The sequence below is a fragment of the Silurus aristotelis genome, assembly GCF_946808225.1.
Source record: "Silurus aristotelis genome assembly, chromosome: 16".
NCBI classification, from domain to species: Eukaryota; Metazoa; Chordata; class Actinopteri; order Siluriformes; family Siluridae; genus Silurus; species Silurus aristotelis.
In genome coordinates, this window is record NC_139589.1 from 7022885 (window position 1) to 7047480 (window position 24596).

At 38.3% G+C, this 24596-nt stretch overlaps 2 protein-coding genes across 2 annotated transcripts; both read right to left on the bottom strand.

Annotated features, from left to right (window-relative positions):
• Positions 1-2578: 2578 nt before the first annotated feature.
• On the bottom strand, positions 2579-10293 carry pgap2 (post-GPI attachment to proteins 2). Its single transcript, XM_083564780.1, has 5 exons — positions 9777-10293; positions 8224-8473; positions 7287-7393; positions 5550-5658; positions 2579-3994 (listed from the first exon to the last, which is right to left on the bottom strand). Exons 1-5 carry the CDS (start codon positions 9942-9944, stop codon positions 3864-3866), a joined length of 765 nt encoding a protein of 254 aa, XP_083420906.1. The 5' UTR covers positions 9945-10293; the 3' UTR covers positions 2579-3863.
• A 3123-nt stretch (positions 10294-13416) lies between these two features.
• On the bottom strand, positions 13417-22206 carry ncbp3 (nuclear cap binding subunit 3). Its single transcript, XM_083564760.1, has 13 exons — positions 21604-22206; positions 21042-21107; positions 20765-20870; positions 18212-18337; positions 17165-17293; positions 16885-17039; positions 16649-16757; positions 16403-16502; positions 16125-16234; positions 15652-15949; positions 15380-15558; positions 15115-15294; positions 13417-15011 (listed from the first exon to the last, which is right to left on the bottom strand). Exons 1-13 carry the CDS (start codon positions 21784-21786, stop codon positions 14701-14703), a joined length of 2052 nt encoding a protein of 683 aa, XP_083420886.1. The 5' UTR covers positions 21787-22206; the 3' UTR covers positions 13417-14700.
• Positions 22207-24596: the final 2390 nt, after the last annotated feature.

Below are 24596 nucleotides of genomic sequence, written 5' to 3' on the forward strand. Positions count from 1 at the left end.
AATCTCCACAAAAACACTCCAAAATCTAGTAGAACATCTTCCTAGAAGAATGGAGGTTCTTATAACAGCAAATGGCAAATAAATGTGAAATTGGATGTTCAAAAAATCATATACAAATGTCATATCTATTTAGTGTAATGATAACAGGAACTTCTGAAGGATGTTCCATGCCAATAGTGTGAAAATAAATGGGTAAAAGTTTCAGTGGGTCTTTTTGTTGAATACATGTTAGCACTTACAAAAGTTAACAAGCATACACATTTACACAGGAAAGAAAATCAGGCCTAAGTTACAGTAATTCTAATTTTAGGTCTCAATTTTTCTTTTCAGCTCCTTAGCAAATTTGTCATCTTGTGTAAGACCACAATAGCCATCTGTAAAAAAAAAAAAAAAGAGAATAAACTCTGAGAGGGAAGTATTAAAAAACTTCACTAAATGTAAATGTTTTAAAAGTTGTTTTGTGCTTATTAGTGACTACATATATTCTCTCACTTAGTCATGGATCACAGTTGAAAGGAAAAAAAAAACCTACACATTTGTATTAATCTGTTTGCTTACACGTGACTTCAAACCACATTTTACCCAGAGTCACACAGTGACAGCTTTTTGCCTGAGATGAATATGCAGACTGAAAAGAGGAAGCAGCTCTGCTACAGAATATTTAAATAGAGAGGCGGCTTAAACATTTCCCTATCTGTGTTACTGGCACATAGTTGAAAAAAGCGACGCACATCAACTCTGTATGCCTTTCGTTTTCTTTCATGCTCTCTCATCATCTGTCGCTCTTTTTACTCTGAACACTTATCAGGCTTCTTCATCTAAACTAAATATACATACAGTATCTGATGTCACTTTATACACTAGATTGCTCTCTGGTACTGTAGTCCTCCACTCTCTGACCACATCATAATTTGACAGTAAAATTAGATCTCTCTACTTCCATTTGTTTTTCCAGGTGATAACAGGGCCAGGCTTTGTCTGAGCAGCATCAATCATTTGTTTACATGCGCTGTTAACCAGCTTATTTGTAATGAGGGGATTTGTTTAATAACCCATTAGCAGCTAAATAGACTTGGAATGAAGAACTATATTGCTCTGGTGCTGACACTTGGAAAAAGTTCACCTGGTCCTGTAAGCCCATTCATCTCAAAGGCTGCAGTGTGCATTCTCAGATGCTTTTCTGCTCACCACGTTTGTAAAGAGTGGCTGTTCTCCCCTGACCTCTCTCATCAAAAAGCAACTTCACACAGATGTTTTTTTTTAACCTATTCTGCATAATCTCTAGAGAATTGCGGTGTGTGAAAATCCTTTGAGATCACCAGTTTCTGAAATACTCACACCAGACCATCTGGCACCAACAACCATGAAACCAATCACTGAGATTAACCTAGAAATAATACAACCTAAAAATATTGAAACAAAATACAGGAACTTAAAAGCCATCTAACCAGAATTCACTCTTTAGAAAATTATAGTGCAGAACCATTTTGAATATATATAACAAACATGAGTAGTCAATACGCAGCTTGTACAGCAGTAATACAGCAGTAAATAACTAAACATACAGCCATTATTTAAAAAAAAAAATAGTGAGGTACACTGTAAGTGATAACAGCATTATGTCATGTAACTATGCAAAGCCACATGTCCTATTCATCATGTTCATGTTTTTGTATGCTTTACAGGACCATACAAATATGTGTATCTTTTAATAGAGCAGTTCAAATGTGGTGCTTTGAGTACATTTCTCTCATACTGACTACTGGATATTTATCATGGCAAAGAATTCTCTAAGGATTGAAACAATAAGCATTGTTGCTCTCCACAAAGATGGCCTAAGCTATAAGAAGATCGTAACACAATGAAACTGAGTTACAGTACAGTTACAGTAAATTACTGGAACCATGTCTTGTGGTCTGATGAGACTAAGATAAACTTGTTTGGCTCAAGCAGTCAAGCACAGTGGTGGTGGGGCTGCGTAAGTGCTGCTGGTACTGGGGAGCTGCGGTTTATTAAGGGAAACATGGTTTCCAACATGTACTGTGACATTCTGAATCCGAAAATGATGCCCTTTTTTCACAAACTTACTGAGATACTGTGTGTCAAAGTATGCTAAAATAAGTATAACAGTTATGTAGAACATATATTTAGAAAATTAAATACTAAATGTCAATTACACACACACACACACACACACACACACACACACACACACACACACACACACACACACACACACACCTATTACCCAAATAGGGTCTAACAGATGATTTAATGAATATAATAAAAAAGTGTACTGCATTAATTTCATTTTTTATTTTTTTTCCTTTTTATAAAATATTATTTTATATATTATTTAACCAAGCAGGCATTTTATTTTAAATGGGTTTTAAAAAAATGTAAACCGTTGATGTTTACAAATGTTAATAATAAACTGCAAAAATAAAAAAAGACAAGCTATTATGTTTTGCATTTCTTAACTGTACCAAAATGGTGTACTGTTACACCCCTCATATATATGTGTCCACAGCTTTAGTGCGATGATATTTAAAAACAAAACCGCAAAGAGAGAAAGTTACACAAGTTCATTTAATTTCTTCAATTTACATGACAAAAACTGCGAAGCTAAAAAAAAAATTAAACAACTCTTGAAATGAAAGTTTGACCAATAATTAAAATATTTTCATGGTCAAAACGTACACCTTTCATCCTTTAAAGCTTGTTTGATTGTCTCACAGGTTCTAAGCAGACCAAGGCAACTGTGCTTTTTAGTAACTATTTTAAAAGCCCATCTAAGACATGTTTGGAAAGTCCCCTCAGTTTTGTTCTGACGCTATAAGCTGAAATTTGTAAGGAAGAGGTAACAAAAGCTTATGCACTATATGGACAAAAGTATTGAGACACCTGGCTTTTCCAGCCATATGTGGTTCTTAACCAAACTGTTAACTGCTTAACCACAAAGTTGGATGCACACAATTGTATAACTGTATTCAGATGTGACAAGATTAAATTTCCCCTTCACTTGAACTCGGACACCCGATAGATAAAGCAAGCTCCATGAATATATGGTTGATATGGGTTGGAGTAGAAAGATCTTGAGTGGCCTGCTATAGAGCGCCGACCTCATGCGTAATGAACACCTTTGGGATGAACTGTAACACTGACTGCACCCAATGGGAATGGGTGCATGGGGATGGATGTTCAATGTATAGTGAATGAGATATAAAAAGCACATTACAAATTGCATGTGTAAAAGTTTTAACATGAAAAAGTTGTGTTAATAAATTCTAATTTGGTATTTAGGTGCACTGATGCTTGTGGTCCCTAAAATCTCTTGCTCATGACAGAAAAATAAGGTCTTTAACACGTTAAATCAGACCTGAGATTCATTTCTCATACATGAAATTTGGGTTTACCTTACAATTCTGTTCACTGGAGATATACAGATTATCAGAGGTGTTTTAATAATAATTCAAAACTTTAGATCAATTGTGTAATTTATTTTATAAACCCTTACTTTTCAAGCATTTTAAATATGCCGAGTTAAAACGCTTTCAGATCAGTGCAAAATCACACGCACAAAAGATATCCCCCACAAATCACTGATACAGCACATTTTGAGTGTTGGGAAAATTAAAAAACATTCTTTTAAAGAAATTTTAAATGGCATACATATGCACATACTCGCGCGTGTGCGCGCGCGCGCACACACACACACACACACACACACACACACACACACACACACACACACACACACACACACACTTTAGCACAAGAATAATGGTTCTATGTATTTAGATCCACAGTTGGTTTCATAATAATGTGGTTCCAACGTGCATGTGTTTTTGCCGTCAGATGTGTCAGATGTATTTGCTCTCCAATGGCATTGCCACCATCACTGCTCTACTCCCAAAGTCCCAATAGGCCGTCATATGGAAGGCGATGTTGGAGAGCACTACCAGGTACTCACATACAGCGAAGATTGTGTAAACTAGGAAAAAGGAAGAAACAAATATTCGGTTACCTTTGACATGTTTTATTCCACCACCACTGATTCAAATGTGTTGCTGGTTAACAAAGAATAATGTATTAATTCGAGATGTTTATGGAACATTTTTGTTTTAAATTGACTTTGCAAGTCAGGACATTTTCTGAAAAGGCAAATTGTTGAGGGCAGAAAACTTTTTTGAAACAGCACCAGACTTTTTTGACTTTTTTGGTTGACAGACCTCTATTAGTTGTACTTCCACTTTTAACAAGTAATGGAAGTCAGTGTCACCAAAACAAAAGTGCTGGTTTGTTGGGTGAGAGGTCAAATGTGCTAATATCTGTTTTCAAAATATAATTTTATTTAATTCAGTGATAATATGGAGCAAAGCAGACTAAACCAAGTACACAAAAAATGCCCAATAACATGATAATAACAGTTATAGATAAACGCTTTTTGTTTTAAATTTTAACGATTGCTGCTTCTGTATCAGATCCCCGATTATCCACACACATAAACAACATGGACAAAGATTTGTGGACACCTGGCCGTAAGATTCCAATGTGCTTTCTGAATATTCTATTGCACATTAGTTGATATTTGTTGTTATAATACCCTCCACTCTTCTGGGAAGATGTTTCACTTGATTTAAGAGCACAGTGTAGTGCTTATCCAACCACAAAGAAGTTAGCCATGTTAGGTACTGATGTAGGGTAAGGATGCCTGGAGTGCAATCCGCATTCCAATTCATCCCAAAGTTGTAGGGCTGAGTCCAGAACTTCAAAGAAATCCACTCAATATCTTTAACTTTATCCCATGTAAATGAGGCATATCTTCATGAAGCTGGCTTTATGCACTGAGACACGGTCTTGCTTGAAAAAGCTATGGGTCTCCCAGCGCAAGTGAAGGGGACTTGCATCCATTCTATAAGTGTATACCTTCAACTTTGTAGAAACAGTTTGGGGAAGAACCACACATGGTTGGAAAAGTCAGGTGTCCAAAACGTTGTTCATATGGTGTATATGTAAATTATTTAGCTGAGGGCAGGTTATCAGACAGGAAAGACTAGCAACAGACTAGCAAGATTAGCATCTGTTCTACTTTGTTTTAAAAAATATATTGCAATGCCTGTGTTTAAATCGGTAAACAAGTTTGTGATTACTCTTCTAATGTCAATTTTAAGGTAGGTGTGTCTTATTTGTTCAGGACCTTCACTAAAAACAAAACACAATGACTTGAAATTGGCTTGTACTGTATACAGCCATGAGTTATTGAGTAAAATATTAAAGGTTTGAGTTGTAACGGCTCAGTCATGTTCTTTTCTCAAACTTGAGGAAAAACTTTACTCAAACTCAAAACTACTAAAATCATCTTAGGCCTTATATTATTTAGAATCTTCCTTTTTCATTCAGCTACAATCGGACATTCACATTCATGAAGCTTTGTTGCCACATTCATGAAGCTGTGCTTCTCTCCTAATATGGGCTCGTGCCGTGTCTTTACAGAAACACTTCATGCGAGTGAAACCTAGAAAATAGGGTTAAGGTGTTGAACTCACTTCCTGGTTCACAATACTTGTTGTGGCGCCTGAAGAAGTAACCAGCAGCCAAGGCTATGATAATGTTAAGGAGGAAGAGGCGGACCTTGGAGCGGTATGATGTCATCTCCTGTTTTCAGAGACAAAGAGAAAACAAAAATGGAGAGAGAGAAGAGAAGGTTGAACGTTAAACATTTCACCACTTCTCCTCTGCAACTAGATGTGGTGCAATTATCTGGCGAGAGGTTCTGTAAATGTTTCACTCGATCTTAACCACTTCCCCTGTGCATTACACACCTTCACAAACTTAAAATAAAGAGGCACTGTGGTCTTCAACACATACACTCCCAGTTCACAGCTGCATTTGCACCACTTGTGATCTCAATGAAAAAAATTACAGTTCAAATTTCAGCTATGATCATTTGTAACTATTCTTTCAATATTCAATAAGATTGTTTGTCTGTATTAATTTGCCCTGTATTGGTTATGTATGTGACCTAGTAGTTGAGAACAGAAAATAAGAATATATACACAAATTGAGTTATAAACTAGCTGAGTAACACGCCCCTGCAATGTGCAAGCACACATACAATTAAAAAGAGCAGATCGGATGCTGATAATGAGAACAATTACACAAACAATAATGACACCCAAATGACAACAGGAGAAGCAGGATGGGGAAATTGTGCCCTCTGGTGATGCACAAAAGTATTGACTACAATCTGTATATATGCTGGACAAAATAACTACCCTTGATTTGGGTCATTAAAAACCGAACTATGAGCAATTTACTCTTTCAGACTAAACAGTAAAAGTATTAAGACATACATGTGAACTGGCATCACTTGTGTGTTTGTCATGTAAAATCAGGTGTGTATATAGATAGCATGTGCTGCAAAATATTACACACACAAATTGTTGTATTACAGTTATCATATAAAGGGTTAATCAAGCACATTACTACATTTAAGGCATTTAAAAGATGTCCTAATCCAGAGCACTTTACAGTTATCTCATTCATACAATTGAGCAGTTGGGTTAAGGGCCCTGCCAAAGAGCCCAGAAGTGGCAGATTAGCAGTGATGGAATTTGTTCTCATGACCTTCTGATCAGAAGTTCAACATCTTAACCACATCTATGCAATTGCAATAAAATTATAACAAAAAATAAAACCTGCAGGGGGGCAGGAAAGGAGCCCCCTCCCACATCATTATATTTATACTATAGTCCCTGCTTTGATATTTTTAAATGATTGTTGATATTTATTAATATATATAGGGTCTGTCAGGTTTAAGGAAATTGACTAGATAGATCTGCAAGAAAAACACGTTAGGGTGTGCCGTTATTGGTTTTCCAGTTACAATACGGTTCTAAGTCATTTCCTGCTTAACATTTTTTTTGAGTTGCTTTCGATTTTTATCTTATTATTGCACATTTTAGATATTTCAAGTTACAGAAAAATGAATCGACACTTTTTGACCAATCAGAAAATGAGAAATGAAATACAGTGTGCTATAACAGCCAACAGCATCTTTCACACTGAAATTATATTTTCACACACATTCTGGTAACTAACTCAGATGTCGGTGTAGTTATGAGATTTGCACTTTAGCCGTTTACTAGAGCTATATTTTAGCTTTGGTTTTCCATTCCTGCCAGCCAGTATACAGTCTGTAGTCCAAACACAACTTGAAAAAGATAAAGCCCCTCGAATAGAAGCACAAACACAACTAAAAGTGAGAAAAGGGTTTACTTTACCTCAGTACTAATGGTGTACTTTGCTATCACATACCACAGCCTGCAGGTGCACAGCATGTGGAGCACAGAGCTGGCGAGGAATATGATGAAGCCATATTTATGCAGACCTGCAGAAACAAGAAAATTATAACTATGGCAACCGTAGGGACAAAAAACTAAACTCATTATATTAAGCAATTTTTTCCCATAAAAAGGGACTCACAAAAAAAGTGTACACTATCAAAAATCAGGGAAACAATGGTAGTTAAGTACCGTAATTTCCGGAATATAAAGCGCACCCATATATAAGCCGCAACTGAATTTTACAAGATTTTTATTTTGTACATAAATGAGCCGCACCTGTCTATAAGTCTACATTGAAACTAATAAACTTTACACAGGCTTTAACGAAAGACAGTGACTGTTACACGGTCCTTATTATTTTCTGATGCTCATTTCTAAGTTTCTTTGACTAACCTGTAACGCTGTTGCCAAGAATAATAAAAAAGCATGAGTTTTGGCAACCTGTCTGTGCTTATATGATTTCTGTTGCAACTGGAGTTAGTGAGTGAGCAGCAGGTCAAACGTCAGAGGAACCTCATCCATATTTATGATGTGGTGCGGTCTGATTCAGTGGGAGCACATCTGATTTAATATAAAGACTTTCATTGGTTCATCTGAACCCGTCCCGCAATTTCATTGGTCTAATGGTATGGGTCTAAGTTTTTTAGCAACCGGAAAAAACCCAGGAAAAATCCATAAATTAGCCGCTTCGTTGTTTAAGCCGCGGGGTTCAAAGCGGCTTATAGTCCGAATCAGTTCAGTGAACGGTGAAACTATCTGGATTCGGATTGTTTCTAAAAACAGTTCTATATGAGACTTGTACTTTCTTAGGCTTGTATTTTGTTCTGAGCTGCAGAAGCCTATGAAAAAGAACATTGGGCTGAACAACACTGACTGTAGGTTTCAGTAGAGCAGACATATGTAAGAAGCAGCAGTCCAGCATTCTCGCTGACCACACAGAGGAGTGTAAAGGCGTTCAGGATCTGCTCCACAATCTGCTTAGCGAAGCGTCCTCTGTAAAAGTTGAAGTAAGTTGTTGCTATGAGGAAGCGTGGGGCTGAGTGCAGGCCGATGCAGAAACGCCAGATGTAACGCTGCGGTGTGAGGCTAATGGCTGCGCTAATAGAGGGGAGGTAGTTGTCAACCTACAAAAGAGAATTGAACCCGTGTGTGAAGATGGTGTATGGTAACAGCCAACAGTTATGAAAAATGAGAGCAAAATTATTATTATCATATTAAACTTCTTATTACTCTATTATAATTTTCAGAAGATATAGTTATTATATATATATATATATATATATATATATATATATATATATATATATATTATATATATATATATATATATATATATATATATACACATATATACATATATATATATATATATATATATATATATATACACATATATACACACACACACACACACACACACACACACACACACACATACATTAATGCACTTGCTCTGAAATGTTTTACAGTTAACATGAAGATATGTAGGGCAGATGCTTCACATAAATGGGTTTTTTATATGCTGAGGTTTACCAGGAGATGGTTATTCAGTATTACTGAAAAGGGTTACTGTAGAAAAATGTTGCTTACAAAACATTCTTCAAAATCAGAAACTCCCCAATTTCCAGCAATATCAGAGGGGTCACAGTATTCCTTTTTAAAATTAAGGCAACATTTTATAGAAAATTACTGAAAATACTGTTATCAGACAATTACTTTGTTAGGTAAGGAGAGAAGAACAAAATCCCTGACATGACTGATCTGAATGAAAATCACATCACAAAAAAGTACAAGCAAATAAAGAAATAACACCATAACCCTGTTTATGTTTTGTCCAAATACATGCCATTGTCCTGTTGTAAGATTTTAGTTGAGTGGCAATGCCCATCCTCACTCACTAATTTTCTCAATGTCCGTTATTTGATGCTGGCAGTCTTTGTCTTTCAGCAATCATGACCTAATGAGTTACAAAATAATACATTTCCCTTTGGAATATATGAAGTAATCTATTTATACAAACATCTATAAATCAAACTATTTATTTATCCATCTATCTATACATCCATCCCTCCCTACATGCATTCATACATCGAGAGATATCCATCCATCCATCCATCCATCTATCCATCCATCTACCTATATATCCATCCATCGGAATTTATTTGGCTGTTTGTAAGAGCAAAATTAAGCTGAAACTCATCCATAGTAGAGTTGTTCTGATATGCAAATTATCTCGTCGATTAATGAATATGGAAATTATTATACGACGTCACTTCCTAACTTCTCTAGACGTTAATTTCCCCTGGAAAGCAGCTCTCCGCCCTGGGTTTACAGTTCAGCTGGATTACAGGTGGACTTGAGACAGTGATAAAGACCATTACAGTAACATTGAGCAGGTAGTTCCCGGTGCTGTGCTGGAATACACACCTGGCAGTGAGTGTACGTGGCTTCGTTGTAATCGTAGATCATTGAAAGCACGACGCAGGTAATGAGGCCGGCAAAAGGCAGAAACACGGTACCCAAGAGGAAAACAGTAAAGGGAATGCGAGCGAGCGGTTTATCGCGCTCAGAACCGCCATACAGACCCTGCAGCATCTCGGTCACTTTAACTCTCCTTCTACTAAACTACTACTTAAACTACTTGACTTCTAAACCATTATGATGTCATAATAACCACTGCTGTCACTCTGCCATCCCTGACGTTGCGACACTTTCTGGCTTTTTGTCAGCGACCTACTTCACGTTAGCTGCGAAGCTTTGTTGCTAACTAGAAAAAGTAGAACTGATACCGAACCGCGTTTTTTTAACAAACACCTCTCTCTATCTCACACACACACACACACACGAACTAGAACTGATCTAACCGGAAGTCTGCTTTCCGCGGAAGGCATTAGCGTGAAGAGGTAATCCAACAAACTTCCGCTCAATTCACATTACGCCAATAAATTCAAAATAAAAGTAGTCAGTGCCACCCACAGCTAACTATCCGGCTAATTTTGCTATGCGTATTTTTTAATAAAATACAAAAATTTGTAAAAAAACAAAAACAAAAAAAAACTGTTTTTTATCTTGTTGCGACTATAAAATGAACTTACACCTTTTCTTCCCGATAAGAATTATTATTATTATTTTTTTTTTCTTGTAATGGTGCCTTTATAATCTCAGGAACATTGTGTCACGTGTTCTCTGATCACGTATGATACAGTTATCTGTTGCAGCCAGAGCCGTGCTGCTACACGTGTCTGTGAAATTACCGTTATGAAGCGTTCACGACATACAGTTTTAAAGTGTTATTACAATATACAATGTCAGGACATTGTGTAAATCAGTGGTCATAGACTTTATCAAGCTTATTGGTCATATTTTCAGAGCTTGCTGGTGAAATGTAATGTGGTGTTTTTGTAAAAAAAATGAAACCAGATTCCACCATTAAGTGAACTACATTACAGCATAAAAGTTCTGATAGTTACATTTCCATGTTTGAACATTTGCGAAAAATGTTAGTTCGTATTATAACTAAGGTTCCATTAGCTATAAATTAGATAAAATTACAGCTTTGTCATGTTACATTTGATATTGCTGTGATCCGATTCCAAAATCGAATTAATACATCTGCTGGTTTCAATGCTAAAGTATAAATCTTACAAGTGTCCAATCACTTGTTCTCGAGATATCACTGTAACAAGAATCTCAGATGGGAAATTACAAAACGTGCAAATTCCGGTTTAGCCATACCAAATTGACAAGATGTCCTTAATAAATACATCATATATATGTATATATACAGGGCATGCATAATATGACAATTGAAGTGTATAACACATTATTTTTTCATTATGGCACCTGTTAGTGAGTGTGATATATTAGGCAGCAAATGAACATTTTGTCCTCGAAGTTGATGTGTTAGAAGCAGGACAAATGGGCAAGCATTAGTATTTGAGCAAGTTTGATAATGGCCAAATTGGGACTACTAGATGGTTGAGTCAGAGCATCTCCATAACTGCAGCTCTTGTGGGGTGTTCCCAGTCTCCAGTGGCCAGTATCTATCAAAAGTGGTCCAAGGAAGGAACAGCTGTGAACCTGTGGGTGACCACGGGTGACACGTGAGGAGTGAAGGCTGACCTGTGTGGTCCAATCTAACAGATGAGCTACAGTAGCTCAAATTGCTGAAGAACTTAATGCTGTTAATGCCCAATGGGACAGGGTAGTTTTGGCAGCAAAAGAGGGATCAACACAATATTATATATAGTTATGCCTAGTCAGTTTGTACATATATACATACATACATACAGTGATGGGAAAGTGTTTGCCCTCCTTCCTGGTTTCTTTTTTTTTTTTTTGCATGTTTGTCACACTTCAGTGTTTCAGATCATCAAACTAATTTAAATACTTGTAAAAGATAACACAAGTGAACACAACATGCACTTTTGAAAAAAAGGTTTTTATTATTGAGGGAAAGCTAAATCCAGAACTACACAGCCCTGTGTGAAAAAGTGTTTGCCCCTAAACCTAATAACTGGTGGGGCCACCATTAGCAGCAACAACTGCAAACAAGCATTTGCGAGAACTTGCAATGAGTCTGTTACAGCACTGTGGAGGAATTTTGGTCCACTCATCTATGCAGAATTGTGGTAATTCAGCCACATTGGAGGGTTTTCGAGCATGGACTGCCTTTTGAAGGTAATGCCACAGCATCTCAATAGGATTCAGGTCAGTACTTTTACTAGGCCACTCCAAAGTCTTCCTTTTTATTTATTTTTTCTTCAGCCATTTAGAAGTGGACTTGCTGGGGTGTTTTGGATTATTGTCCTGCTGCAGAACCCAAGTTCGCTTCAGCTCGAGGTCACGAACAGATGGCCAGACATTCTTCTTTAGGATTTTTTGGTAAACAGCACAATTCATGGTTCCATTTATCACAGCAAGTCTTCCAGGTCCTGAAGCAGCAAAACAGCCCCAGACCATCACACTACCACCACCATATTTTACTGTTGGTATGATGTTTTCTGAAATGCTGTTTTGTTTTGTTTTTTTACGTCGGAAGTAATGGGACACACCTTCTAAAAAGTTCAACTTTTGAGTATTTCCCTAAAAGTATTGGGGATCATTTATGATGTTTTCTGGCAAAACTGAGACAAGCCTTTGTGTTCTTTTTGCTCAGCAGTGGTTTTCATATCAGAACTCTGCCATGCAGACCCAGTCGCTTTACTGAGGCAAGTGATGCCTGCAGTTCTTTGGATGATGTTGTGGGGTCTTTTGTGAAATCTTGGATGAGTCATCGTTGTGCTCTTGGGGTAATTTTGGTTTGCCGGCCACTCCTGGGAAGGTTCTCCACTGTTCCATGTTTTTGCCATTTGTGAATAATGGCTCTTACTGTGGTTCACTGGAGTCACAAAGCTTTTAAAATGGCTTTATAACCTTTTCCAGACTGATAGATCTCAATTACTTTGTTTCTGAATTTCTTTGGATCTCCACATGTCTAGCTTTTTAAGATCTTTTGGTCTACTTCACTTTGTCAGCCAGGTCCTATTTAAGAGAGTTCTTGATTGTGAAGAGGTGTGGCAGTAATCAGGCCTGGGTGTGGCTAGAGAAAACAAACTGTGTGATAAACCAGTTTTAACAGGGGGGCAAACACTTTTTCACACAAGGCCATGAAGTTTAAAATTTCTTTTCGGCTTTTCCCGTTAGGGGTCGCCACAGCGGATCCTCCGCACGTTTGATTTGGCACGTTTTACGCTGGATGCCCTTCCTAACGCAACCCTCCCCAATTTATCCGGGCTTGGGACCGGCACTAAGAGTGGCTGGGGATGGTTCCCTGACCGGGAATCGAACCCGGGTCGCAGCGGTGAGAGCGCTGCATCTTAACCACTAGACCACTAGTTTTCCCTCAATAATAAAAGCCTTTAAAAACTGCATGTTGTGTTTACTAATATTTAAATTAGTTTGATTAAAACATTGAAGTGTAACAAACATAAAAAAATAAATAAAAAAAAACCAGGAAGGGGGCAAACACTTTCACACCACTGTATATATACACAAACATCAGAGTCTAAGAATGACTATTACAGGATTATGAAAAAGATGTTTATTTGCACATACAATATATTTCCTTGCTTGTTAAGCTGATTGATCACATACTGTATGGGAATGTAGTTTAAAAAAAAAGATTAATCGGCTACATGGTGAATCACCTTCAGTCCCGATTTTGTACCACATCACTAATCAACATGGGTGCTAATGCATCCAGTGCATGGACCTCTGACAGGGATGCCCATGGACTGTGGTAGTGGAGGGTTAAAATCCAGCCAAAGTAGGCTGTTTCTCTTCCTTAAAGCATAAACAGGAAAATCACCAAAGTTCACTGGACTCTGGTGCTCCAGAATAGATATCTAACCCTGATTTATATGGTGTGCACCAGTGAAATAATCTATCCCAAGACAATTCCCCAAATACAAAAAACAAATCCATTTACAACAATTTATTTTAATAATCTTAACATAAAACATGATTCATTCAGTAATTTATCTTCAGTAATTATTTGATCTTAGTCAAGGGAATGGTGAATCCAGTAATAATTGGCAAGAGTAGAATAAATCCACTTCTATATAGGGCACCATGGGCAAACTTAAGCATAACCTAAGCCAATCTAGTCATCAATTCACTGACTGGCATGTTTTTTAAAGTAAAAGTAAAATATGGAAGAGATACAAAAGTCCACCCCCCACAGTAACCAAGATCAAGATTAAACTGGAGACTTTGAAAGGGTAAGATGGCAACACTACATGCTGCTACTGCTACTATATTCATTAAAAGTTTTTCATAGAGACAATTCAGTGTTTTGTTTGTTTAAGGTCCCAAAATTATTTTCAACCTGGTGCAACACCAAAAACATACATACAGTAGGTCATACCACAGTCAATCCCACTCAAAGATGCAGTTTGTAATTTTTAAATAGGTATTTTTTTTTTGTTATAAAGATACCTCACATACCTTATTTGCAACATTGCCATGCAGTGGAAGGTGTAAGTTAAATTTGCCTTAAAAGTAGCAAAAAGGTTTTAAAAATTACAAACTGCTCCTTTGAAGAAAGGCCCAAACTATGTTTCTCTCAATGACCATTCTTCAGACAAACAAAAGCTTGATTATTTCCACTCATTTGGCAGGGGACTCTATCTGAGTCAAGTCTGTTAGGTGTGTTTGAGAAACAGAGAGAGAACAAGATTGGATGTTTGAAGGATCCATTTATAAATTAGGGCTGGAGAGTGAAGCTATCTACTTGTAAGCATCTTTCCAACAAGTTTGCAGCATTCCTCTCTTTTCCTCCTTAACTCTCTAGTTTTAGTGTCTCTTGATTTTAAGAGTCACTGTCCGAGCCGTTGCTGCTGTCTCGGCTGATCTCGATCTGCAGTGATGGAAGGTTGTCCAGCCGACTTTTCTTCAGTTTGTTGGACTGCTGCTCCTTCTTCTGTTTGATCATCACCCCCCACATCTTCTGCAGCTGCAAATCCTCATCTTCGTTCCCGGAATCAACAACTCCACCAGAGTCTGCTTCGTCCTTCTGCCGGCTCCCACGGGAGGACACCACACTGCTCGCAAGCCTGCCAGAAAGCTTGCCATCGCCTTTGCTTTCTTTATTTGATGGACCCAGTCGGCTCCACAGACCACCTGAAACGGCCATGCAGAGCATGTAAAATTATTCATAATAATGAGAAAATAACATGTACATGACCATCGTGGTAGAGATTTGTAATGTTTAATTTTGTCTTACCTGATTTTTTGTCTTTAGTGGGTTCTGGGTAGGAGCCCCGTGATTGTTTAGTCTTCCCGAGTCTGCTGTGAACGTCAGTAAGAGGCTCTCTGCGAGGGGCTGTCTCTCTCAATGGGACAGGTGAGACAGACCGACACCTTTCTGGAGAATGCTGCCTCTTCCCCAACCTCTGCCTCACATCTAGAGATAAGTATAATATTTATATCTCAGTTTTTAATTTACTGGGTAAGATTGGTTTTTTTTTTTCACCCAAGAATAGACTTACCTGTCTTTCCAGTGGAGGCAACAGGGGGGCATGTCCTCTGTTGTGAAAGGCTCTGTCTTTTCTCCTCAAGTAACTGCCTGACATCTGTCACTTTTTCTGAGCTAGGTTTGGTCACACTACCACCAATGCGACTCCGTATACTGCTGCTTGATGAGCCAGAATCACTGCGAATGGAATTTCTAATGGGGAGTAGGAGGTGGGAAATAAGCTAGCCAGTTTTTTCTTTTTTTTTTTAAGGAAACACCATTTAAAAATAAACTATTCTCACGTACCTGATGGTCTTCAGATTACTCTCAACCTCATCTGCATACATTGTCATCTTCATGCTCTTTTTAGGTGAAGGTGTTGAAATCATCTTCAGCTCTAAGTCGTAGTCCATTTCATCCGAATCTGAAGACTCTGAGAATGAGCCGCCCAGGCGGCTACGGAGGCCCCCTTCTCCGAGTTGTGACCCTCGCTCCCTGTCTTTATACTCGACAATTCTGTCATCAGCATCCATGTCTTCCTCTCCATCCTCTTCCTCTTCTTCTTCCTCTTCTATGGGCTCCTCTGGTAGATTCACCAGATCAGCTGTTAATAGAAAGAGAAATGCTCTAGTGTCAGGGAGGAGTTGTTGAGGAATAAATAAATAAAACACCACAGCGTGGGACTGATTAACGAAGTGCCAGACTGAATAACTAAGCACATTCATTTAACTTTCAGCCAGAGAAAATCCAACAGAGCTGTCTGTAAATATGACTCATACCTGAATGACGGTGTGTGTACGGTGGAGTGTGTCCCATACTGTCTCCTATTAAGGGCTTTTTAGTCTTAAGAACGTCACGTTGGATTCTCCGTGTATGATACCGACGTTTCCTGATGAAATACATAAAGATAACAGCCAATTAAAACTACAAAAACTTCAATCCAAAATAGAGCATCAATTCAACCTTGAATTCAACCTTGAACCTTCAAAACAAAGTAGTAATTGAATGAGGCAATTTTCCCCAAAGGTGTTTTCGAAAATGAATTATATTGTCTTACCAAGAATTACTCAGAATGCCCTTCATGCCCCCGTAGTTTGGATTGCCATATTTCATATAGTACCGACTTCGCCTTGCAGCACCCAGCTCCTTTTTATCATCTGTTGAAATGAAAATCAAAGTGTTATTGCAAAGCGTTGTTACATTACCTCTGGGACTCTTTGCCTTATTGCCAGTGTTTGAATTCTAAAGTGTATTCACCTATTAAGCACTTAAGAACCTGTTTTCTAAAAGGACTCATACTCACCCTGTGTGGCAAATCGTATGAACAGCTTGTTGTCTTTGAAGGGTTTGGTTGTGGGGCGTGGGTCATTGCGAAGAAGAGACTCCTGCTCTGCCTGAGAGAGCTCATCTGTCTGTGGACCAAATCATAAACCATAACCTCCCATCACACACTCGTGTATCACAGACTAATTTCAATTATATTATATTAACAATTCAATATATATAACAATATATATATTATATTAACAATTCATTTACCTGGAAACCCCCCTGTGTTGTTTTTTTCTCTGCTTCCTCCTCACTGTCACTGACCTTTCCTTCACTGTCATCGCTGCTTTTGACTGCTTTCACCACCACATCATCAACTTCCCCGTCCTCTTCCTCATCATTATCAGAGCCCTGATCTCGCCTCTCTAATCCCCCACCACAAAAAAATAAAAAGCTCAGCAACAACATCCAACTTTTAGACAAAACTAAGTAAAAGCATATGAGGTTGAATGATGTTCTGAACAATCTCCAGAAGACTGATGGGACTAACCTCTCTCTTCTTGTGGTGGAAGGTCAGTGGTACTGGTGCCAGCAGTCTTAGAATCTTCTTTGTCAGGCATCCGGCTAACGTTAATCAGAGCTCGGGTTGAAGTGATATCATCCAGCCAAACTACATTACCTAGGAATTAATTTTGGATAATGTTTCAGTGTTCAAAACACATATGATATAAATTAGCTTAATTATAGCAGTATAACAGTTAGAGCCAAAATAACACACACACCACACACTAATATATATATATACACAGTACAGACCAAAAGTTTGGACACACCTTCTCATTCAAACAGTTTTCTTTATTTTCATGACTATGAAAATTGTAGAGTCACACTGAAGGCATCAAGGGCTATTTGAGCAAGAAGGAGAGTGATGGGGTGCTGCGCCAGATGACCTGGCCTCCACAGTCACCGGATCTGAAATGGTGATGGTCACCCAATCGAGATGGTTTAGGGGTGAGCTGGACCGCAGAGTGAAGGCAAAAGGGCCAACAAGTGCCAAGCATCCCTCTGGGAACTCCTTCAAGACTGTTGGAAGACCATTTCAGGTGACTACCTCTTGAAGCTCATCAAGAGAATGCCAAGAATGTGCAAAGCAGTAATCAAAGCAAAAGGTGGCTACTTTGAAGAACCTAGAATATGACATTTTTCAGTTGTTTCACACTTTTTTGTTATGTATATAATTCCATATATAATTCCACATGTGTTAATTCATAGTTTTCATGCCTTCAGTGTGAATCTACAATTTTCATAGTCATGAAAATAAAGAAAACTCTTTGAATGAGGTGTGTCCAAACTTTTGGTCTGTACTGTATGTATATATATATAGTGTGTATATGTATATAGGGCTGTAATGATTAGTTGAGTAATTCGAATACAAAAAATCATCCAGGCAAATTATTAGTAAATATAATTACACACGGAGCACTAAAATATATATATATATATATATATATATATATATATATATATATATATATATATATATATATATATATATATATATATATATATATATCTATCTACATAGTGCTGAACTTACAAGATGCATCATCAATCCACTCGATATGTGCTGGAGGATACTCTTTAAAGTAGCTAAACACATCCTGGGTGCTCATGTCATCCACACCACTCAGGTGTAAGGTCTCCAGGCGTATCTTTGGAATTGCTAAATGGAGATAAAGGGTTAAATCATTTTAAAACTCAAATTTACAGCAATTCATTTCACTTATATAGTCAGTTGCCAACGCATTAAGTCCAGGTTAATCAATTCACCACCCATAATGCATAGATTATTTGGTTTACTTCCTGTATTTGGGCAAATCAAAGTTGATTTGCATTCTCATTTGTTGGTTAGCATTTGCATATATATTAGCATGCATTAGCGCACATGCACATATACATACATACATATATATCACACAGTAAAACCCTATTGTACGAGCAACTAATTCTACGAGCAAACCCACGAGCGAACCCACGCTGCCAGTTCGCCGCTTTCGGCCGAGAGTAGCATCAATCGCTTAGTTGATGATGTATCGCTCGGTCGCTTTGTTTCGTCAGTGCAGCAAAAACGTACCTTTTTTTAGTGTTATATTTTTATTTTACTAGAAATCGTGAAAAATATCTCCCAAGAAAATCAGTGATGGTGCTGTGAAAACGAAAGTATATAGAATTACCATTGAAACCAAAAAGGTCACAAGCGTAGTGTGCGTCTCACACTCGCAATCAACCACTACCACGTAGGTAAGTGTTAAATTATGTTTACATTAGGGTAATTTCGGTGTATTTGTTTGTTTGTTAAAATAGGCTGCAAATACTTTTAAGTGCAAAAATAAGCGATCGAATGAGGTCTCGGAACGGATAAATCACTTTTACATCAATTCTTTTGCGGAAAATCAGTTCGAACGTACGAGCAAATGGACCTACGAGCAATTTTCAACAACGAATTATGCTCGTCCAATGGGGTTTTACTGCATATAAGATCTAATCTTAGAGGGTTTTTATAGTGTGTATAGTATTTTGTGTGATAGACAAACAGGGTACAAAATTATGTTCAAAAATTAAAAACCGTGAATCCCCAACATCTATTTAACACGATTAACATCACTGATAGGATCATGCTGAATTAGGAAGGTAGACATTAAATAAATGATTTCATATTAACAAAGAACAAGGATGTTAATTGGAAAATGTTGATTATATACAGTGGGAACCCCCACATAAACCCTCAAGTCTCAATGACTTGCCTTTTTTTTTTGTTGTTATTTTCTTAGTTTCCTATGTTACCTCAAATGCTTTATGACTACCTGCTGATAGTCAAGACAATCAGAAATAACTGTGCTTCCCCTAAATCGACTTATACAGCAGTGCTTTAATCATTAGTCCACCGAGGTCTCTCAAGAACTCAACTATACATTGTTCAAACAGATTGAAATAGATTATATAGGTTCCATGTCAATTCTACTGTTGGCTCTACACCATGTCCCCTTAACTCGTCCAAGGAACATCATATAAAAACATTACTTGGTGCTTGAAAAAAAGTGTTTTAATTTTAGCATTAACTTGCACTGCAAGTGTGATCTTCCAATAAAATCAGTGCTTTACACCAACGTCTATACTTATATGAATAACGAAAATGTACCATCATCTATCTAATCAGCATGTAACAAATATTTTGTCTGTATGTACACAAGTGATGTGTGGGACTGAGGCTGGAGGAATGTGGCTTATGTGTGGGGTTTTCATACAACCCCATAGCACATTTAAAAGTCAAGGTACGTATGTGCTAGTGGTTTGGCTATATGTGCAGCTCTTTCTAAAAACTTGCTTCAAATTTCAACAATTTCAATAAAAAAAAGTAAAGAGTAGAATTAGGCAGGACTTAGGGTTGACAATAGGAAGTAAAAATTATCACCTAAATATTTGAGCAGTTTCAAGGAAACCCCAAATTGATACACTCAAACTTCAGAGGAAGCAAAGAAGTATGCAGGTAGGTCACATATATCACTTATTTCCAGCTGTTGACAAGTCCATCTCTATGATCAATGACATAAAGTGCACCCTCAGTACCTTTGATGCTTAGTATACAAGTATTGTATGTTTGAAAATAGCACTTTAAATTCTCATCTCTAGCATATTTTTGGCTTAGTGCAGGACTTTACACCTCAACATCCATTTCACAATCAGTCTCTTTTGCATTCATTTTAGTGGATGTGCACATCAGCATTATTTAGCTTGCTAACAAGCCGGGATATACGAAGATGAAAAATCAATTCATTGTGCTGTTGTGTGCATGTGACGAATGAAAAGCTATTTATTAAAACTGACATTGTTGATTCGTAGCAGATTAAAATCTTTTTGCCTCGTGTTGTTAACGCCAGTCATTCATCGTCGAAGGTAATTTTTCTACAGATATGACAAGGGTTAATATAAATAAGCGGTCCACAAATCTTTTCTATTTTCAATCTCCTCCTATTAGTAATAAACTGAAAATTCAGCCCTGTGCTGTTTTACTCATTACAGATATCTTCAGTTTGAACAGTACTCAACACTCAGCGGTTGCCATCACAAAGCTGGACCACGCTTCTCTTACCTTTTTTCATAAGCTCTCTGTCCAGGACCACATTCCTCTGAGAGACATTGTCCTCTGCACGGAAGTGAAAACGCCTGGCTCTCTTTTCTTTTTTCTCAATCGCTTCCTAAATAAGAGTGTCACAAGATTAAGACGGAAACTAATGTTCGGAACAAGTATTCTTGTACTACATTAATCACAGAGAACAACAGAGAGAGAGAGAGAGAGAGAGAGAGAGAGAGAGAGAGAGAGAGAGAGAGAGAGAGAAAAAGAGAGAAAAAGAGAGAGAGAGAGATACCTTGGATGTCACATCAATGCCAGTAATAAAGGCGCCCGCCTTGTTTTCATATCGCCGACTTGTGTCCTGAGAAAAGGTCAACACAATGAATGACTGCATTCATAAAATGTAACTCCGTATGAAAACAATAATATGACAGTGATTAATATAATACAGGTTCTGGATCTGAAGATGAATTCCGAGAACGAGTATAAGAGTTGCGATCATGTTCTTGCATGAAATAAACATGGTACAATACTGCCATGCAGCTGCCAGTCTAACAATTAACCCTAGCTAGCTACAACTAGCATGAAAACTTGCGCTTTCTACAAATCAGCATTTTAATACACAGAAATACTGCTAGCATTTAAAATATATCGTGTGCAAAACTAAAACTGGAAATTTGCCCAAACTAGTATTTAAAGGTGGTTCGGATAAAGCCATGTCTGGCTGGCTGCTCCCGATGTGGCGCGCTAGTCGTACACAAGCACCGGGAGCTTTCACTAGGCAACACCGCGGCTCGACGGCCTTTGCCATACGCGCCTGTGCGCTCTAATTAATACGCTAACGCTATCTAGCTTACCGGTAACAATTCCTTTAAACTTCTGCGAACAGGAATAGATTCCAGCTGAAGTTCTCCCTCCTCGACTTCCATTGGCTCCGCTTCACGAACATTCCGGTCGGAGTCTGAATCAGAGTCGGAGTCCGAGCGGTCCGAGACGCTTTCAGGTTTAACAGAAAGCCGCAAACTGCGAACAGCCGCCATGATGTACCCAGACTAACTACGAAGCGACCTAGCTAAAATGCTAAGCTCCTTTTTCATTAAACAAAGTGAACTGAAGAGTAGTTCGGACTGCAGGATGAGATGCTTCTCCTAGCGAAACCCCGTGGTGTTCTATGATCACCGCACAGGCTCTGAGACAAGGCCACCTGTTGGAGTCGTGCTACCTTCAAGTGCTATCGAAATTATTGTATTGAATCGTTCCGATTCAAAATGGTGCCTTCAAGTACAACGTGAGTGTTAGGAAGGTTTACTATCTAGCTCAAATGACCATATGCAAGGACGTTTCGCTATCCTGTGTACGCTGATCAGGAGATTGTACCCGACCTAGCATGTGAATAAAAACACGGTACACACTGGGGACTCGTTCGAAGGCGATGCACAGTGACGTCACAGAGGTAACTTAGTATGAGTGGTAAACTATGAATCTCCCTCTAGTGGTGATGCGTGGAAATACAACTGAAGCAGAGATGCACAGTGACGTCAAAGAGGCAACTTAGTATGAATTGTAAACTGTGAATCTCCCTCTAGTGGTGAAGCGTGGAAATACAAATTTCCTACACTGCCTCCTCCAAACATGCAAGGCATATTTGACTCTAAATCCAGGTTAAAAGTCTGTCGGTTTGATCCTGGTGTCATCCTTCTCAGCTATCTCTGGTAGATTAATGAGACGGGTAACATGCTGTGTGTATAGTCGACCCTGAACATTGATTTTCCATTTGCTCCAGGAAATGTCCTGATCACTCTCCCAAACAACCAAAGAGCTTGTGGTAGCTCGGGGTAAACCATCATAACAATAGACCCAACAGCAAGGATTTTAGTCTCTGCATGCCATTGGTGTCACAGCTAACCAAAAAATATCTTAACTCTGTCTCCATTTATATTGTCCTATGAGCTCATCGCCAGAGTATGTTACTTGAGGTAAAGAGCTTTCTGGCCGCCCCATGAACAGGATAAGTCAAGTCAAGTCAAGTTTATTTGTATAGCGCTTTTCACAACAGACATTGTCTCAAAGCAGCTTTACAGAAAACAACAGTGAAGGTGAATGGTGTGCGTTTGTCCCTGATGAGCAGCCGTGGCGACAGTGGCAAGGAAAAACTCCCTTAGATGATATGAGGAAGAAACCTTGAGAGGAACCAGACTCAAAGGGGAACCCATCCTCATATGGGTGACATCAAAAGTTTGGTCATAAATCTTTCAACAATACAGAACAATTTGTGATCATCATAGGTCCAGCATCAGCTTCTCCATGCCAGGACCTTTAAACACTCGGCATCTACTTCTCCATGATCATCCATAGGTCCATAATCTTCACGAGGTGGGACGTGACTGGAGCTGGCCAAACCTCAGGATGCCTCGGGATGGGGAGAGAAAGAGAAGCAGTGGAGAGGAATTAGCGTAGCTGCTGTTCATGATATTAACAGCACAAGTTGATAATGTGCATGTGATCAGATGTTCTGGAGCACAAGGTTGTGATGTGATGTGTGTGATGTGTGTTATGTGTAGGCTTTGCTAAAAAGATATGTTTTTAATCTGCACTTAAACTGGGAGAGTGTATCTGAACCCCGAACACTGTCAGGAAGACTATTCCAGAGTTTAGGAGCTAAATGTGAAAATGCTCTACCGCCTTTAGTGGACTTTGCTATTCTAGGAACTACTAGAAGCCCAGAGTTTTGAGATCTCAGGGAGCGTGACGGATTGTAGCGTGTTAAGAGACTGGATAGATACATGGGAGCCAAACCATTTAGTGCTTTATAAGTGAGTAGCAGTAGTTTGTAGTCTATTCGAAACTTAATAGGAAGCCAGTGTAGGGACGATAAGATTGGGGTTATATGATCGTATTTTCTTGACCTAGTAAGAACTCTTGCTGCGGCATTCTGAACTAACTGAAGCTTGTTTATTAATGATGTAGGACATCCACCTAGTAATGCATTACAGTAGTCTATTCTAGAGGTCATAAACGCATGGACGAGCTTCTCTGCATCAGATATAGATAACATATTTCTTAGCTTAGAAATATTTCTAAGGTGAAAGAAGGCTGTTTTTGTAACTTGATTGATGTGATTTTTAAAAGATAAGTTGCTGTCTAAAATAACTCCCAGGTCTTTTACCGTTGAACTAGTAGTTACAGAACAACCGTCTAAATGCAGGCTGAGATGCTGGAGCTTCTGTGTACTATTTTTTGGGCCGATGAGCAAAATCTCCGTTTTATCAGAATTTAATAGCAGAAAGTTATGGGTCATCCAATCTCTTATTTCTTCAACACACTCAGTTATGCGAGCTAATTGAGCTGTATCGCCTGGTTTGGATGAAATATATAGCTGGGTATCATCAGCATAACAATGGAAGCTAATTCCATGCCTTCTAATAATATTTCCTAATGGAAGCATGTATATTGTAAAAAGCAGGGGTCCCAGAACTGACCCTTGTGGCACGCCATAATTTACTAGCATTATCCTGGATAGCTCTCCATTTAAATCTACGAAATGGTAACGATTGGACATGTAGGATTTAAACCAGCTTAATGCCTGTCCCTGAATACCGATGTAATTCTGTAAGCGATCGAGGAGAAGATCATGATCTATAGTGTCGAACGCAGCACTAAGATCTAGTAAAACTAATAGGGAGATGTAGCCTTGGTCTGAAGCTAAAAACAGGTCGTTAGTGATTTTAACTAGAGCAGTTTCTGTGCTATGATGGGGCCTAAAACCTGACTGAAACTCTTCAAAGATATTGTTCTCCTGCAAGTGGTTACATAGCTGGGCAGCGACAATCTTTTCTAAAATCTTAGACAT

Bases quoted from the DNA above. Each gene is read 5' to 3' on its own strand.
- pgap2 (XM_083564780.1), bottom strand. From the start codon at position 9,944: ATGCTGCAGGGTCTGTATGGCGGTTCTGAGCGCGATAAACCGCTCGCT. The intron at 8,474-9,776 runs GTGTGTATTCCA...TCTCTTTTGTAG, and splicing joins CCACGTACACTCACTGCCAG to GTTGACAACTACCTCCCCTC. The intron at 3,995-5,549 runs GTGAGTTCAACA...CCTTTTTCCTAG, and splicing joins CAAGTATTGTGAACCAGGAA to TTTACACAATCTTCGCTGTA.
- ncbp3 (XM_083564760.1), bottom strand. From the start codon at position 21,786: ATGGCGGCTGTTCGCAGTTTGCGGCTTTCTGTTAAACCTGAAAGCGTC. The intron at 15,950-16,124 runs GTATGAGTCATA...TTCTATTAACAG, and splicing joins GTACACACACCGTCATTCAG to CTGATCTGGTGAATCTACCA. The intron at 15,012-15,114 runs GTAAGACAAAAT...TGGCCGTTTCAG, and splicing joins CACTAAAGACAAAAAATCAG to GTGGTCTGTGGAGCCGACTG.